At 42.2% G+C, this 17,009-nt stretch overlaps 1 protein-coding gene across 1 annotated transcript in view; it reads right to left on the reverse strand.

Moving 5' to 3' along the window:
- Positions 1-4,482: 4,482 nt before the first annotated feature.
- FAM219A (family with sequence similarity 219 member A) overlaps positions 4,483-17,009 on the reverse strand; it is a 76,340-nt gene continuing 63,813 nt past the window's right edge. The window contains exons 3-4 of the mRNA XM_053932522.1: positions 4,698-4,800; positions 4,483-4,519 (exon numbers count right to left, since the gene is read on the reverse strand). Coding sequence (XP_053788497.1) covers positions 4,483-4,519; positions 4,698-4,800 — 140 coding nt within the window. The remainder of the gene's footprint in view (positions 4,520-4,697; positions 4,801-17,009) is intronic.

The following is a 17,009-nucleotide window of genomic DNA, read 5'->3' on the forward strand; positions in this document are numbered from 1 at the left end:
GGTAGCCTACAGTAGTTTCACAGGGATTAACACTGGGTATGCCTTGGGAACATACCCCTTACTGGAAGAAAAAAAAAAACATTGGGACACTCTGTACTTCATTCTGGTGAACCTGTTTGGCTAGCACTGCCTCTCATATCAGATTGCTCATTTTTGTGTTGCCTGTTTTTTTTCTGGCCAAGGGTACCTGACACCAGCAGTAAGTACACAGGAGAAGGAGGCTAGGGGAAGTCAAAGACCAGAGTGATCCTAGTGTTCTGCTGTTGGACATCAGGGATATTATTATGTAGTCCCTCTTTCTGAATCCCTGTCCAGGACCCTGGCAACACAACACTTCTGAGGTCTCAGTACTAAATTTAGTAATATTAGAAATCTGAGCTGGTGTGCCCAGCATAAGAAACCAATCAGACCATCACTCTTTAAATTCCATTTTTTTGTAATGACTTTCAGTTAATCAGAAATGTTACAAAGGCCAAGGATGACTTTGCACCTTTAACTGCTTGGGAGAGTTTGTGAAAAGGAGTGCAGGTTTCAGAACTTCTAGGATAAGGAAAATGTGTTAATACAATGGAATTCTTTCATCCAAAAATGCAAAAATAATTTGGTTCACAATTAAAATAAGATTAACTAAACCCAGCAAATGTAGTGAGGTTCTTTATTCAGCAGGTAAGAACCATAGGAGTGACAAAAATCTTCTCTTTCAATAAGTTAAGTCAGGTTTTCTTCCAAGTGGTCTTTAACAACACATCATGATGCACAATGATGCTTCACTAAGAGTTTAAGAAATATAAATCTAATTATCTATGATAATCTATCTCATCCGTGCTCCAACTACTCTCTAACTACCTGAAATGTTTTTCTGCTTCTGTGCAGATAATTGCAGCAAGTCATTAACAATTTTAGAGATAAGAAGTCCTGGCAAACACTGTCAGTGGCCAGGCTCAGGGAGAATAAGATATATCAAATCTTGTAACAAAGCAGATATATAGGTTCACAATTAGTTAAATTTTCTTACTGTGTTCACTGAAACATGAATTAAATATATTAATTTAAAACCTGACACAGAATTTCCAAACTGCTGCATGAGTGGACTGGAGAAAATAGGATCCACTTGCAAAATTCAGTAGGCCTTCTCATGGAAGTGAGGCAGTCCTCCTGCTCCTGAGGTACGTAGACAGGAAGTCAAGAAGCAAAGATGTCTGGAACTGAAGCTGAGATTTGGAAGCACAAGTTTGCCCATACAGATATCAGAAGTACTGACTCCCATTTTCACTCTCCAGTTTTCCAGTCCCTGCTCCATATATACTCACTGACAGTTGTTACTAAATCATCAATGAACAAATCACTCTCAGGTGATCTAGGAGGAGAACACTGTGGTGATAGTTACTTGATGAAAAAAAACCCAATACATCTTCTTCTTGAGAAATGTCTTTTTTCTTAATAATAAAAAACTTTAATTTAACTGCAACAGACAAAACTGTTATAGTGTCTCTGCCCCAATTTAAGTCTTTCCCTCACATCCTGATTGTCCTTATCTTCACTTCCCACTGTCCTTGGAATAAAGTCAGGTAGCAGTGATAGCTGCTTTTGTTTGCAGCTACCGTGATATAAGTTTCTTTGTCTTTGTGTTTTTGCTAATTTGAAACAACACAAGTTGGACCATAAGGTCCAAGTTTAGGTTATCCTGAGTGGACTGTAGCACCTAGATGTGTTCAAGTGGTGTGGATGGTGTCATGGGCTCTGTCTGTGCTCACAGGAAGAGCATCACTCCTACCTCATTCACAGTTAATTTGCTTTTAGGGAGACTGAGAGTGTGTCTGAGATTGAAAATCAGGTTTTTTTCTATTACCATCTGTGTAGCAGTTGTCTTCTGGGCAGTTTTCCTTATCTCCTGTTAATGGGCCCATCAATGTCTTGCCACATGACTCAGAAATAACTCCCTCCAGGAGTCAATTCTGTTTAACAGGTGATCAAGGACCCACCACATCACTCAGAATGACATCAGCCCATTGTGAGATGCTCCATCCAGGGGGGAGTAGCTAAGCATTCCCACCTAGATATACTCTGGGATTTTTGGGCAGAGAGGTAGTCAGTCTTTCCACAGTCTTCCAAGAGGACACAGCTGGGGTTTTCCACTGGACTGACTACACCTTTTTTACTGGACCACTGCTCCAACAGAACCACATTTGCCACTCCACGAGGACTGCAGTCACTCCAATTTAGACAGATACCAACACACTGGCCAAAGGGGTGTCAGGTTGTATTCTGACTTTGACAGTGGTTCTCCTTTTGTATTATTGCATGTGTTTTGTTTCTTTTCCCAATAAATTGTATTTCTGACTTGGAGTCTCTCACTGGTTTTGCTTTCAAGCCAGAACATAAATTTGGTGCCCAATGTGGGGCATGAGGTACTGAGAAAAGTCAGAATTACAATTTTGTATTGTAGAGGGTACCTATTCATTATGATGCTTAACATGCTTACATGGGTCTTCTACCTAGCTCTCTATATTTTCCCACACATGGGGAATTATCTGGTGATTGTAATACTCATGTGTAGACCAGGGTATGGTATGAGAATTGCTTTATTGATCTATTATGTCTATTGCATTATAACCTCCAAGGCAATGAACATGATTTGGAATATGTACTCAATTATGTTTGCTTGTCCTAATCTAGGCTGCTACGTCTGGGGCCTCAGCAACTACACCCAGCCCCTGGGGGGAGGGGTAAAGATTGATTTTTTCCAACCTTTCAGGCTTGACACAGCAGTTTTTGAAAATGTTGAGTTCCCTCTGGATGTCAAGGACAGAGTCTTATGGATCCAATTACTCTTACCTGTAAGGCTGGCTGCACCCTTGTCTCAGAAGAGGACTGAATGGTGAAGCCTCTGGTACTAGAGGCTGGATGTCAGAAATCCACAGGGATAATACAGAATAACAGAAGTCTTGGGGAAGAAGGAGGAGGTGGAGTAGAGAGTACGAGAGGCAAAGCACAAAGGAAAACTTATTTGATGAGAAGAGAGAACTGTCAAAAAGGGGAAAATGCTTTTAGCTTAATTCTCCTGCAGATACCTGAGGAAGCCAACAGTTCAGATTTAAATAATAATCTGGAAATTTTGCAGTGTATCCTCCTGGAATATATCCCATTATACTGCAACTGTTACCCTGTGAAAACCTGCCTGAACAAGCTTGTGGCATTTCTAGCTTGCTGGTGTCGCCCTGTCTGTGGCAAGACAGACTGAAGCATTCAGATGTGCTCAGATGTCCTTAACTGAAATAAAACTGAGCTGGCTGTTTTAAATCTTTTGTCAATAGGTGTCACTGCTCTGCTCTTTCCATCAGCAGCTTGGAAACAACAATTTCTCCATGGAAAATTCACTCACGTTACAGGTAGGTACTACTATTTATCCCACCTTCTCTCCCTTATTATCTTCCTCCACTAATTTCAGTGTTTCAAAACCTCTCCAGCAGCAAATCTACTACCATTCCTCTCAGGATGCTAGCTTGCAGCCTATTGCCAAAAGAAAACAAGTTTTTCTACAATGTACTTGGAAGATAAGGAGGACCAGTGCCCATGGCCATGGAAAACCCAGTTCCCGAATTTCTTGCTGCCATGAAGAGTCTGGCTCTTTTATATGGCCGCAACACCTGAACACAGAGAGGAAGCAATGCAGCATATTCCCCCTGTATTTCAGGGTCTTACAACTAAAAGTTGACAAGGTCCTGTCAGGATTTATGACTAATATTTTGGGTCTGGGGAATTAGTGTGAACAAGAAATCTCATCTTTCAGATGCATTGCATATAGAGAGGCTCTAATCTGCAGCTCCTATTCTACTTAATATATGGTACTCCGGGCAACTTTCCCATTCATCAGTAAACATCTGGCATTCCGCAGATTCCTCCATCATCTTAAGTGAGGTCCTCCACTACAACCTGCCACCTTTCTAGCAGCATGCAAAGCATGCAATCCTGTGGGCTCATGGGGTTTCCTCCCTTCTGAACATCGGTAAGTAATACATTGGTGTACTGAAGTCTGCAAAAAAAAAAAAAAAAAAAAAAAAAAGAAAAAACTCTAAAAGAAAATACCCAGCTCAGAATGTCTTTGTTTACAGCAAGTTGCAGTACTGCCTAATACTCTCTTACAGAGCTCTTCCAAAGCATCTCCAGCAAAGTGTGACCATGCTGCTCCAAGGGTGGAGAAGGTATATAGAAAGTCACACAGAGACGGATTATTTACAAGCCTTCATTAAATCTGTCAGTAGCAGAACAGGTCAACATCAAAAAGGAGCAGTGGAACTTACACTGACAAAAGCAACCAAGGCAGAACTAAGCTCTAAACCACTCTGTGTTTCATGAAGCAGCACAGCTCTTCTCCCACTGGCAGGATTAGGTGTTACCTGAGACTACTCAGAACCTGCAGGATGGCTCTATCAACCCCTGATTTTAACCTGGCTGGACTGCCTCTGCCTTCCACAGGCTGCACTACCACTGGCTCAGCTGTCCATGCATCTTCCCGGGTCTGGGATGCAACACAACACAGAGCATTTGAGCCCCCTTGGCTCCAGGAAGGGCCATCACTGCTCTTGCAGTGTGGCTGGCAGCAGGCAAATACAATGAACACTGTCCCTGACCACCCCAAGGATCTATTAGGGATTGCAGCTCAGAGCACAACTGCTGGTATTTCTCCAGTCCTTTACCTTGTTCGTGCCATCACGTTGTTCTTCTTGGGCTGCTGATTAACTGGGCTTCCCATGTTGCCATTCTTCAGGGACCCCTTCCGAGCCAGCTCCCTCTGCTTCTCTGCATAGGAGATAGGAATGGGAAAAGTAAAATTAGAGCAGCAGCCTAGCTGGCTGCCATAAGAAGAAACCCAGATCTGACAGTAGCAAAAGGCACAGCAGAATTAACAGCAAAGGCATGAGCTTGCCACCTCTTATGTAGGGATGTTGCAAAGGCCAGATGAGCTATGTCCCACTTTCTCCAAGGTCATCAGGGACTAAAACTAATCTACCTTTGCTCACAGCAGCCTGTTGACAGCAACACACTAAAATCTGGGTCTCCAAGACCCGTAAAGTCTTGGAGCTTCTGGATGAAAGCCAGCTGAGGCAGACAGTGGGCACAGACCTTGTGCCTGGCTGCTGCATGGACCCCAATACCGTTGTCCAAGACTGAGCACCAAGATGTTTCCTATTACCATCCGAGTAGCAGTTGCATCTGGACAGTTTTCCTTATCTCCTGTTAACAGGCCCATCAATGTCTTGCCACATGACTCAGAGATAACACTCTCCAGGAGCCAGTTCTGTTTAACAGGTGATTAAGGACACACCCCGTAACTCAGAATAACATCAGCCCACTGTAAGATGCTCCACCCAGGGGGAAGAGCTAGGCATTCCCACCTGGATAAATCCAGGGATTTCTAGACAGAAAGGCAGCCTTTCCACAGGTTTCTGAAAAAACACAGCAACCACATCTGCCACTCCAGGAGGACTGCAGCCACTCCAATTTGGACTGCTACCAGCACGCTGGCCAAAGGGGTGTCAGGTTGTATTCTGACTTTGTCAGTGGTCTTCCTTTTGTACCATTGCATGTATTTTTGTCTTTTTTTCTTCCCTTTTCCCAATAAGTTGTATTTCTGACTTAGAGTCTCTCACTGGTTTTGCTTTCAAACCAGAACAACTGTGCTGTACTAATATGGCTCTGCCTCTAGCAGGGGTGGGAACCCAGGGATGTATATAAATTGATATTAAATTTTCGGATTCGAAGTCCTTCCTTGTTTCTTGTGGAAGATCATTTGTGCTGAGTTACCAGTAAGTCACAAAAGTTGAGCTAACTGCCCCAACCTCGTCGTGCAATGGTAGGCAAAGCTTGTATGGAAAAGCTGAGCATGGGGCCAGTAAGGCAGGAATGAGACCAGTTAACAAAAATTCTCCAGAGTGTGAGAAAATGATGGAAACTACTTTTGTGACATGCCTGAATAACAGGTGTACCAGATTTCTTACTGAGGAACCTGAATAGTGAATTTGTTTTGCTTTGTCCTTTCCTGCAATGTATGAATTCTGTTATTGGGTTGTGTTTTTTCTTTCGCAGATTTTATTTCCACTTGGAGAGAAGAGCAGCTTTTCTCACTTGTTGTGGAAAACCAGCATGCTTCTATGGTGTGCAAGTTCAAGGTGAGCCAACACTTTCCCTTCCTCACAAGTCAGAGCAGGGGAACACATATCCAAGGCTCCCTTTCTTGAGGGAGACATAAGCAGCAGGGATGCCTAGAGATTGTGATGATGAGGAACATGGAGACAAGAGTACATACACTTGCAAACCATACCCAGCCTGCTCCTGCTGACAGCAGAGGTGAATAAATGCACATGGAACTTGGCAGGAAAAGAACTGGATTAATAACTCACTCTGGCTTGAGCAACTTGAGAGACTGATTCAGGATTGAAATCAAAACCTTAAATCAAAATAATTTCTCAGTACAGAACTTGGAAATGCATTGGTTACCTCTGTCTCTAGAATAAAAGGCTGGTAGTTTGCAGGGCACGTGAATTTTGCGATACTATGGAGGCAAATACTTGCAACACTAAATACAACCTGATTGTCACTCATCTCCATAAGAAGCTATAGCACTGACCACAATACACAGCACTGAGACAAGCTGCCAGGGCTTTACAATGCTGATGAAATGGTTACAGGGGGCTGAACACAGTGTGGGTGCAGGCGTGATGGCTCACGGGCAATCAGCAGGGCTGAAACAGATAGGGGAGCCTTAACCACACCCAGGATCCTTCTGGCTTTTCACTAATTTTCCAGACAGAAGCTTCCTTCAAGAAGCAGGATAGAGCAGAGAAGACTGGGAGGGCATGAAGCAGTTTGTGTGTGCCTTTGACATTACAAAACACATTCAATTAGGAGTATGAAGTTTCTGTCTCATCATTAGCAGGATCACTGTGTTAGGTGATGGGTTGCAGAGATGGGTTCCGTGAGAAGCTTCTAGACATTTCCCTGTGTCTAACAGAGCCAATGCTAGCACGCTCCAAGACAGACCTGCTGCTGGGCATGGCTGGGCCCATTAGCAATTGTGGTAGAGACTCTGGGATAACACAGTTAGGAAAGGGAGAAAAATCTGCACAACTGCAGCCAGACAGAGGAGTGAGGGTGTGCCAGAAACAGCCCTGCAGCGTGTCCTCATCTTCTAGCCATGCCATCCCAGCCCCACATCTCATGTTTCTGACCCTCATGTGATTATGGGAAGGAATGGCTTCTCTGCTTCTCCCCACTATTTGGCTTAGCCCCAGAAGAGAGCAGGTAATTTCCTGCAATGAAAACCTCATGGCTCTACACTTCAGTAAAAAAAAAAAAAAAAAAAAAACCAAAACAAACCAACACTATTTTGAACACACAGAGCATTTTACCTCTTCATGGCTTAATACAATAGTGAGTCATCTTTTTAAAATAATAAGTTGTATATTACTGCTGAATAGTGACTCATCTTTGTAAAATAATATATTGTGTATTACTGCTGGCAGAAACCACATAACTGGTTTCCTTAAAGCCATGTAGAGGATCTGTGGCAGCAGGGGAGCACAGAATCAGGATTCCTGCTCCCAGTCCTCTGCTCGAACTGTCTCTGCAGCCATTTTATGCAGACAGGTTGCAAGTGTGTAGCAGCAGGCAGCAATTAATCTCTCTTCATCTTTCAACACCTTTCTGTACTGATTTCAAAGGCATCTATTGTTGCAGCTCCTACCTCACAAGGGCATTTATTTTGTTCTCATTCAGCATGTGCTTTTTCACTTAATTTTAAAGGATTGAGATTTTTCTTCCTAATGGCTGCAAAATATTGGATAGAAGGATTTCATTTATCACTGTCAAAACTGGAATACATGAACAGCACTGGCGATATTTAAATGTAATTTTTTTTTTCATTTTCCACATTTATCTTCAGAAAGGGACGTACATGGTATTTTCATTTACTTTTCACAGAATATTTTACCTGCCAGCCAGAAGAACAAAGTTAGATATCTGGGGAAGGATTTGCATCCTGACAAGCGCAGCTAAAATTTTTCTGTTTACAAACTGATCTCTAAAAGACTTAATCCATAAAACTGAACTATGCTCTCTTTTAATGTATTTTAAAGGGACAAAGAGAATTAATTTACTTCACCTGGGGAGAACTTCTACAAATGCTCCCTCATTATTTTTACTCAACTGAACATAGGCTTAAGTCAAAGCCATTTGCTTGACCTCGCTAAATGGTATGACAGACAAAAGCAAAGAGAAAAAAAAAAAAACCAAAAAAGGGGGACTTTTAAGAGCAATTTAGCTCGCTTCACTTAAATAGTTAAATTCATTTAAAACATCACTTATGCTATAGGTACAATCTACAGATACACAGAGATAATATTAGTGCCTACATCATAATTATTATGAGTTCTGATGTTCAGTGAAGAAGCATTAAGGTTACTGGTGCATGTACTAAATGTGATGCATATTCAAAGAGTAGTAGTATAAACTTGCTTCACTGAATATTCACAGCATTTGGTTACACAGGATGTTATCATACAGTGTGTATTTGTATAAAAAAAAAAACACTTTTAATATAATCTGACATCAGTAGGCTTGAACTTCATAGACACTTAGTCAAATGTCCACCCTTTCATGCCAAAGGTTGGTCTAGGGGAGACTGCATGTGTTATATTGCCTAAACAAAATACAGATTTAAAATATTAAATAATAATTAAAATATTTTAATATGTTGTCATTGGGAAAGCTTTCATTGACTGGCAGATAGCCCTGCTTGGAATGACTTACTGAATTCCAACACTAGGCAAAACAAGTAAAGCCCTAAGTGATAATTCTGCAGGCAGCAGACAAGCTTAGAAGGGACTTGCAGCCTTCTGACTCCAGCATCATGCTTGGAAAGGACTCTTGGCCTTTTCTTTTACCAGGACTGAACTGCAGTTGACAGTACAAGCCATGTTTCTGGCTTTATTTAGCAGAAAAAATGTTGTATATTTGATCCAGTCTGCTTTATCATCTGCTGCATTTGGTTTCCATGAACCTATGCATTTCAAACAAAATTCTGTATTTTCTGTCTAGTAAGATGAAAGCAGATGGAGACAGGCAGCTAGGCTGGTTAACATGACCATTTTCTTCCCTGGAAAAGGTAAAGAAGGAGAATTAATAGTGAGAAGAGTATTTGCAGGCCATGTCACCCTCCAATTACTCTGCTCCCCAGAAAGGGACTTTCAGGCATTGTTTCAGTGGATGAATTGCCTGTTTACTATGAAACTCTAAAGGAGAACAGGATATGTACAGCTCAGGGTGCCTCTTCCTGCTATTCAATTCATGAGCTGCAGTCCTGGGTACTTGGCTCATCTGGAGAGCTGTCCCACACAGCAACCTGCTCCCCTAACAGGATTACTGACCTGATCCCTCCTCTGAGGGGCTGCCACAGTCTGGAAATTTGACACACGGCCTCAGAGCTCAATTAATTATTTAATAAGTTTATGATTAACCAATCTGCTGATTAAGCTTTTATTAATTAGGTTGGTGGGAATTCTGTTTCAGAGGGATAGCAGACTTTATTGTCTTGGAGCAGGGTTGGAGAGCCCTTGTGTTTTGCATGCCTTGACATTTCTCTTTACTGCTCCAGAAATATCTGCAAAAGCTGTTTGGATGGCACCTGGGGCTGCTGCCAGATCACTGGGGCATGATGGCCCTTGGGGACAGCTCAGTATTAGCCTGGTTGTTACACCTGGGGCAGCTCAAAGGCTCCTGCTCCTCTCTTCTGAAGTCTTCTGAAGACAGCTGGTAAGGAGGCAGGCAGGGTTTATCTAGGGCAGCTGGAGACCTTGCAAGTGCAGTTTCAAAGAGCCTGGCCTGTCATTTTGCTATTTTGATTGTGGGGGGTGGCTCACCTTAGAGAGGAGTGGGAACCATTTTCCTCTTTCTCTTTCTTTAGAGAGAGTTTAGAGAAAGTTCAGGGCTTCATCTCTGGCTTTGTTCTGTGGTTTATGCTGTGACGGATGGGGCTCAGTGGGTGCTGCAACCTGCTCCCTATAGGGTGCCTTGGCTGAGAGGGCAGGGTGCTGCCACCTTCCTCCTCCAGGCTGGCCCTGCTTTGGTAGAGAAATCAGGACTGGGCTCAGGGATTAGTCCCAAACTATAATAAATTGTTGCATCTTTCCTCATCCACAAGGGACCCTCTATCTCCTTTCTTAGGCAGGGCTGGTATCTGTCGGTGTAAGACAGCAGAGGATGGCAAAGGGGATAGCAATCAACTGTTTCATGTTCCTTAATGTCCTCATGTTACAGATGCAGGGCTGAGGATTTGGCAGCTGCCTTCTCCTTACACCTCTCACAAGGACTGGTGGCAAAACACAGCCATGCTTCTAAAGGGCAGAGGGAAACAGGACTGGCCAGAGAAAACTCATGTCCCTGCTGAAATCCCTGAGAAAGAGTCTTGAAAGCCAAGATGAAAGACAAAATTCTGGCTGTAGCTGCTTTAAGAACTGCAGGAGAGGAAGCAGGGCTGGGGGATGACAGATGTCACCCCTACTGCAGAGCCTTGCAGCTGGAAATCAGACGTGTGCACTGCTGATCTGAAGCCTCAGTCAAAGTGGCTTGGAGAGCTCAAAGGGGCTCAGGGAAAACCTGACTCATGCTGAAGAAAGCAGTAATGTGCTGGAAAAGATGATGACAATTTTTAACACAGATCTCCAACATGACAAGTTTAGGTCATGGTTTAGTATTTTAATGCTGATGTATTTTATGCTTTTGTTACCCTTTTTTTGTGGGGCAGTAGCGCTCAGAAGAGGTTTGTTACCACAAGCTGCCAGCTGCTGGCATGTCCCTTCAGGGCTGAGATTATGGCATTGCCACCCCAGCCCTGCTCACCACAGGCATCCTGAAAGCAGAAAGGATGGGTGCTAAAAAACTGCTGGCCTGAGCAAGGTTTAACATTGGTTTTTGGGGGCTGTAAATGGGCATTTAGGCAAAAGGGAGACAAGCATTAGCAAGACTGAATGTGAGCCTCCCTTCTGTCATGCCACACACTACTGATTGTGCAAAGACTCATGCCTTTTGATTGGCAAATGGGCCCATCTCCTTCGAACACCTGGCAGGGGAGGTTCCTGATTCTGCCTCCCAGCTGCCTGCTCTCAACACCGTAGCCCTAAATGAGACTTCTGGCAATGCTGCCATGTACCCGCTATCTGACCCTCTCTCCTAAATTAACCACTGAGGCAGAAATTCCGGCAGACCAACATTTTTACCTCCTTCCCAAATGGCCAGCTCTATGCACTGAAGGAAGGAAAAAAATCTCAGCTTGGATTTGCTTATCAAAAGACCATTAGCTAAGGATTTTCAAAAGCATTTCGAAAAGAAAAGGATGAAGACATGCAAAAGCAATACAAAAATTATCTTAATTTTTGTGCCCCTTACATGCCTGGGTCAGGTATATGTTGGGCCACAGTGAGCACGTGTTCAGCTTCACTTAGCACATTTGAGAGCTAAAATTGCCAACTGCATACAAACATAAGGTTTATTGTTCTACAGCTATCTGTTTGGCTGCCTGACTGGAGCTGTGGTAAGATGAAAGGAACAAGAGAGTTGTAAGAGTAGAAGAAAAGAGGAGAGAAACAGCCTGAGGGTGTTAGCAAGCAAGGCTTTATTGCAGTAGAGCTAAGGGACTAAGGAGTGTCTATAGAAGACACAGTTACTTGCCTGAGGAAATTAAGACAAAAAAGATACTGTGCATAAGGACTACAGGCAGCTAGAATGTTGGGTGTTTCAGTGATGCACAGTTATTTTTAATGACAATTTCAGTTTGAATTATCTTTCAATAATTAAGATATACAACAGGCTTTAAACTTTTGTATATACAGAGACATAAGCACAGTGAAAGTGGATTTAATTTATTGTTGAAAAAGGGGAGTGAAGAGGATCAAGATATAAAAAGGACTTCTTAAGGGTCAGGAACCTTATTTGGGGCTTTATAAGAAATGACTTGCCTTCTCTTCAGTCAGATTGTGCTGCTGGGTGGACAGACAGAGGTGAGGGGAAGAGGAGATGATGGTGGGAAGACCTTGGCAGATTGCTGATGGAGTAGGCAGAATGTGCAAGGAACAAAATCCTGCAGACGCCAATGTAAAGCAAAAGACATGACAGCAGGGAGGTATAATCTCAAGGCATGCTGAGATTTCAGAGAGTCTCTGCAAAGATACAAGCTCGCTCTGTGTTTATTTTTGCTATGTATTCTTGTAAAATAATCTAATTTTTCATTAATAATCTGATTTGAATCAAGAACACAGGTTTCCATTGCTAATCAACTGCATCATCACCTGTTGTCTTTTTAACACCATCAACTGTTGTCTTTTTTTGCCTCATTATTTCTCTCCACACAAGCATCAGAAACTTTTAGGTCATACTGTATCTCAAATTACCCTGGGGAAAGAAAACAAAGGTGTCAGGTTTATCTGTCGTTAAGACAACTTCACTGTGAAGTGACATCAGAAACTCTCTCTGAATGAGGATGTCTGCAGGAGAGACTGGGAATGAGACACTGGGTCCCCTGAAGCAAGAAGTTCAAGTGCAGGGAGGATGGAGGAGCTGTGGTGTGTACACACAGACACCTGCATGTTCATTGACTAAGTATGGAATCTCTTTCTCTCACACTGGGCTGGAAGGAGCCTGGTTTTTGCCAAGACCCAGACAGAAACAGCATTAACGCTCAGCTTTCTGGACAGCCTCTTCACCCTACTGATGCTGGCACAATCAGTGCTGAAAAAGGAAAAGCTGTGAGCAGAGGGAAAGCAGGGCAGAAAATATTCTCTGCTTTCAGAAGGTTTTTGAGGCTTCTAACAGCTGTATTTGTGAGGTGAGTGGAAGGGTAATACAAGGCTTCAAGGAATAAAAAACCTTTAACTTCTCTTCAGCAGAGGTATGGAGGAAGCTCAGGGACTGGCAGCCTTGTCCTTTCCAGGGATGGCACTTAAGTCAAAATCTGACGGCACTGGGATCTGAAGAACTGTCTTCAACAGTGCTTCTCCTTGGGCAGTGTGTGCACTGGGAGAAGGAGAGTAAGGATCATTATTTTCTTATCAGTCAGTAAACAATCCAGCCAAGCCATCTGATTGAGGACACACATCCTGACTTGGAACTCATAGGGATAAAAATGAGAACAAACAGAAAAAGAACTCAAAGTAGCAATTTTCTATCTTCTGCATCTGTTCCCTGGGCGCCTGAAGTCATATTGACTCAGCCCAATGACAGAAACAAGGTTTCTTCCTGCCAGGTCTCCAGGGTCCACTAAAATATAAAGGAAAGCAAGCTGCATCTCCTCCCCTGACCACACTATGACAAAGCTGTCAGAACAGCTCTGACAGTATCATGCCTGCAGCAATGTCTGGTGAAAAAGCCACAGAGAGACATTGCTCTTCTACATCCCTCTGGAGAGAAGTGTACTGGAAACCGGAGCCAGAAAGAGCCAGAAAGTATTTTCTTTGAATTTCATTTATTTCATGCTTAAAAGCAGTGAATTGGAATAAACAAGACCTCCAACAAAATGTCCCAGCTTTGTCAGTTCTGGAGAGGGTGCTTTGTATTGGCAAATTCCAGTAACATGGAGAAATAAATTTGGGGGTTAAATCTAACACACTTTGCTCACTGGAAAGGCCTTGGTGGCAAGTAAAGTAACTATGGTTTTTGTACTTTACTTGCAGTCTTAAATGCACTCTGCTTACTTTGGCTGACCTTGTGAAAAATAGTACTTAGGATTTACTGCTGGCTTCATAACTTGATCATATGGAAGAGACCTCAAGAAGGTCATCCAACATCTAACAACAGGGCAAGGAGCTGGGGATGTGAAGGAAAAGTGAAATAAAAGAGCACAGGTCAGTGCTTGGGTAGATAGTGCCCAGGGGACACTTTCTGGTAGTCTCTGGGGACCACTTGAAAACAATTGGGTGACTTCAACACTGCTGGACTGGCAGAGGGATCTGTATGTAGCAGACCCCAGAAGCTTTGAAGGACTGTCCTGAATAATCTTTTTTTCAGTAATATCCATTTACAAATCATGTACTCCTGAGTTTTCATTTTTGGGACCTCAAATATTCTCTGTTTAACTTTTCACAATTCTGTGATCTGTCTCTGGATTATAGAGCTGATTTGTGAGGTCTGAAAAGTTGCTCTTTTGCTGCATCTTGCCTTTGAAAAGTTTTACTATTGTTCTGTAACCTTGTTAAGATGTTTTGTTTGAACAATTAGCTTTGTTCTGAACTCTTGGACCATGAGGGAGTATTTATTTTTTTCTGGACATCAGTTTGCTGCAGACCAACATTCACTTTTCCCCAAGGCAACATCTACACATATAACAGTCTTGGACACCTGCCCACTGCCTCCACTCCTGCCCCAGAATCTTCTTAAGAAGATCAAAACAGTGCTTTTTCACATTAAAATAGTCAACCTCACCTTCCAGGATGGATTTTAATCTTCTTTGATTCAAATACATTCCCTCATTCTACAGGAAAAAAAGCATGGAATTCATAAAGGAAGAAATGTGGGATGGGATGACTCATTTGCTTTTGTTTTCTTCTATGTTTTCTTACATTATTTGTGGCATGCAGCAGGGAGGGATCTGTGTGGGACAACCAGCCTCTGGGTCATGATCTTTTTCTGCAAATCCCCTTAAAAATCTAAATCACAGATGAAAAGAATCCCTTTGCCAATCTAAGATAAAAGTGTTTTTCCCAAAGGCTAGTTGAGACATGACCAACCAAGAAGAGCTCAAATTGGTCTAAGAAATGGAGATGTTGCGCAGCTACCTTGGTAGCTGCTTGATTGTCACCTCACACAAACACATGCACAAACACTTGAATTTGATTCTGCTTTGTACACTCTGTTAGTGCCCTGTGCTAATGCCCCAGTGTTTTGCTAGGACACAGCAGGTAGAAGAAATCAGCTGCTTGCTCATATTACAAAATCATTCAGCATTGAGGTATGCAAGTTAGGAAACATATCTAAGAAAAACCATCTCCCTGTCTCTGCACTGGAGTCAGTAAGAGATACAAGCAAAAGAGAAAATTAGTTTTGACATGTTTTTAAAAACAATCAAGAAGGTTTGGTGAATTAAAGAGAGAAAAGAAAAAGCAGTAATTAAACCTTAAAAAGAACATTTATAATTAAGTGAAAATCAAGCAGCAATTGGGTTTTTCTTGTTTACCAGGGGACATACCAGAGGACTGCTTTATACCAGTTCATGCAAGTCACCTAAGTCTACCCCTGCAAATGCAGCTGGTAGTTATGCTGGGAATCCAAAAGTCTAACTAGACAGAATGGATTTTTTTTTTTTGTGTTTGTTTGCTTTTATTTTTGTGGGGTTTTTTTTGTTGGTTTTTTTGTTTTGTTTTGTTTTTGGGGGGGTTGGTTTTTTTTTTGTTTTTGTTTTTGTTTTTGTTTTTGTTTTTGTTTTTTGTTTTTTTTTGTAATGAGCAGAAACTATATGATATCTTAAAACAACTTGGAGTCCTAACCAGAAGCAGGATCACACCTTTCTAGTCCTGCTCAAAGCAGCATCAGCTATGGATCAGACTGGGCTGCTCAAAGCTTTATTCAGTCAGATTTTCAAAGTTTTCAGGGTTGAAGATGGCACTATCTCTCCAGGAAACATTTTGCATGCTTGACTGTCCTCTTGGTGAAAAAGGATTTCTGTAAGGTGAGAAAAGTAACAGGCTGGGAATGAAGTACCCACTAATGCTCCAGAAAATTTACTGCCAGCTCAGGCATGATGCTATTCCTCAATAGCACAGACAAAATTTCACATGAAGCTTTTCCTCAGAACTCTCAAGACTATCCTGGTCATGTCCCATCTGATGGTCATAACCAGGTAAATGCAGACAACTGGCACAGTGTTTTGCTCTCCTTAGCCCTGCCCTTTCCCTGTTCTTTATCTGCCCTGCTTTGAAGCAGAGGAGATTACAGCCTAGTTCTAGGTCAGATGAATGTGCCATAGAGGGTTCAATTCACTTTGTCAATGAGACCCAGAGCAGCCACAGCCTTCTCTAATCCTGACTCTAATTTTCAGGGAGATGGGAACTCCCCAGTACCCAGGAATGTTTAATTGCAGATAGAAAGAAGAACATTGCCAACAAAGGAGCTAAGACAACTCCTTTCATTGATCATCCCCTTCCAATGAAGGACAGGAAACCCAAAGGACCCAAAGTCAAATTCAAGGACTGTGGTTATTGTAGCTTTTCTGCATACAGGCAGATGTGAATCACCTATGTGAGCTCGGAGGAACTAAAAACATGACATCTGCCTGCACAGAAATAACTATGCCAAAGTTTTGCTTTCACAATTTGCTTCAACCCCTGCCCCAAAGATCAGAGGCTGCATAAAGCCACACTTCAACCTGAGAGCTGAAGTATTCAGGCAGAAAAAGAAACTGAACTTGAGTCTTTCATGTTCTGGCTGAAAGTCAGCAGCTAAAACAGGCATAGCTGCTTTGTGACTTGAGTCTCCTGGACTTTTTATGGCCAAAACCACCTTGTGAATTAGATGTGAATTTGTGAAGAATTCTGGAACCATCAGTTATATGTTCTTTTAGTCAACTTAAAAAAAAAAATAGTGCTATGATTTACTAGGGAGTCTAAGCCCAGGATATTTTTCTTTTAAAAAATGTAAGCAAACCTGAAAATCCAAATTTTAAAGGTAGCCTCCATCATGGACGCAAACGACCCATGCTTGACAGCATCACTTTAAATATTTAATATGCTTGCCCTGTTCAAGATACACTTTTAGTGGTGTCATTTATTACATCAAACATGGTTTCTCAGATGTACTTATACAAAGTACAATTGTCTCACTTGTACTCTTCATCTATTCTCCCAATTTTCTAGTTCTAGAACCAGTATTTAAAGCAAATGATAGAAAATCTTTCCCTTTTTTTTGAAAAACAGCTCTTACTTTCAGGCTGGGTAGTGATGGGGAACAGAGAGAGCCTATTTTCTGGC

This window comes from Vidua chalybeata, chromosome Z (assembly GCF_026979565.1).
Source record: "Vidua chalybeata isolate OUT-0048 chromosome Z, bVidCha1 merged haplotype, whole genome shotgun sequence".
Taxonomy (NCBI): domain Eukaryota; kingdom Metazoa; phylum Chordata; class Aves; order Passeriformes; family Viduidae; genus Vidua; species Vidua chalybeata.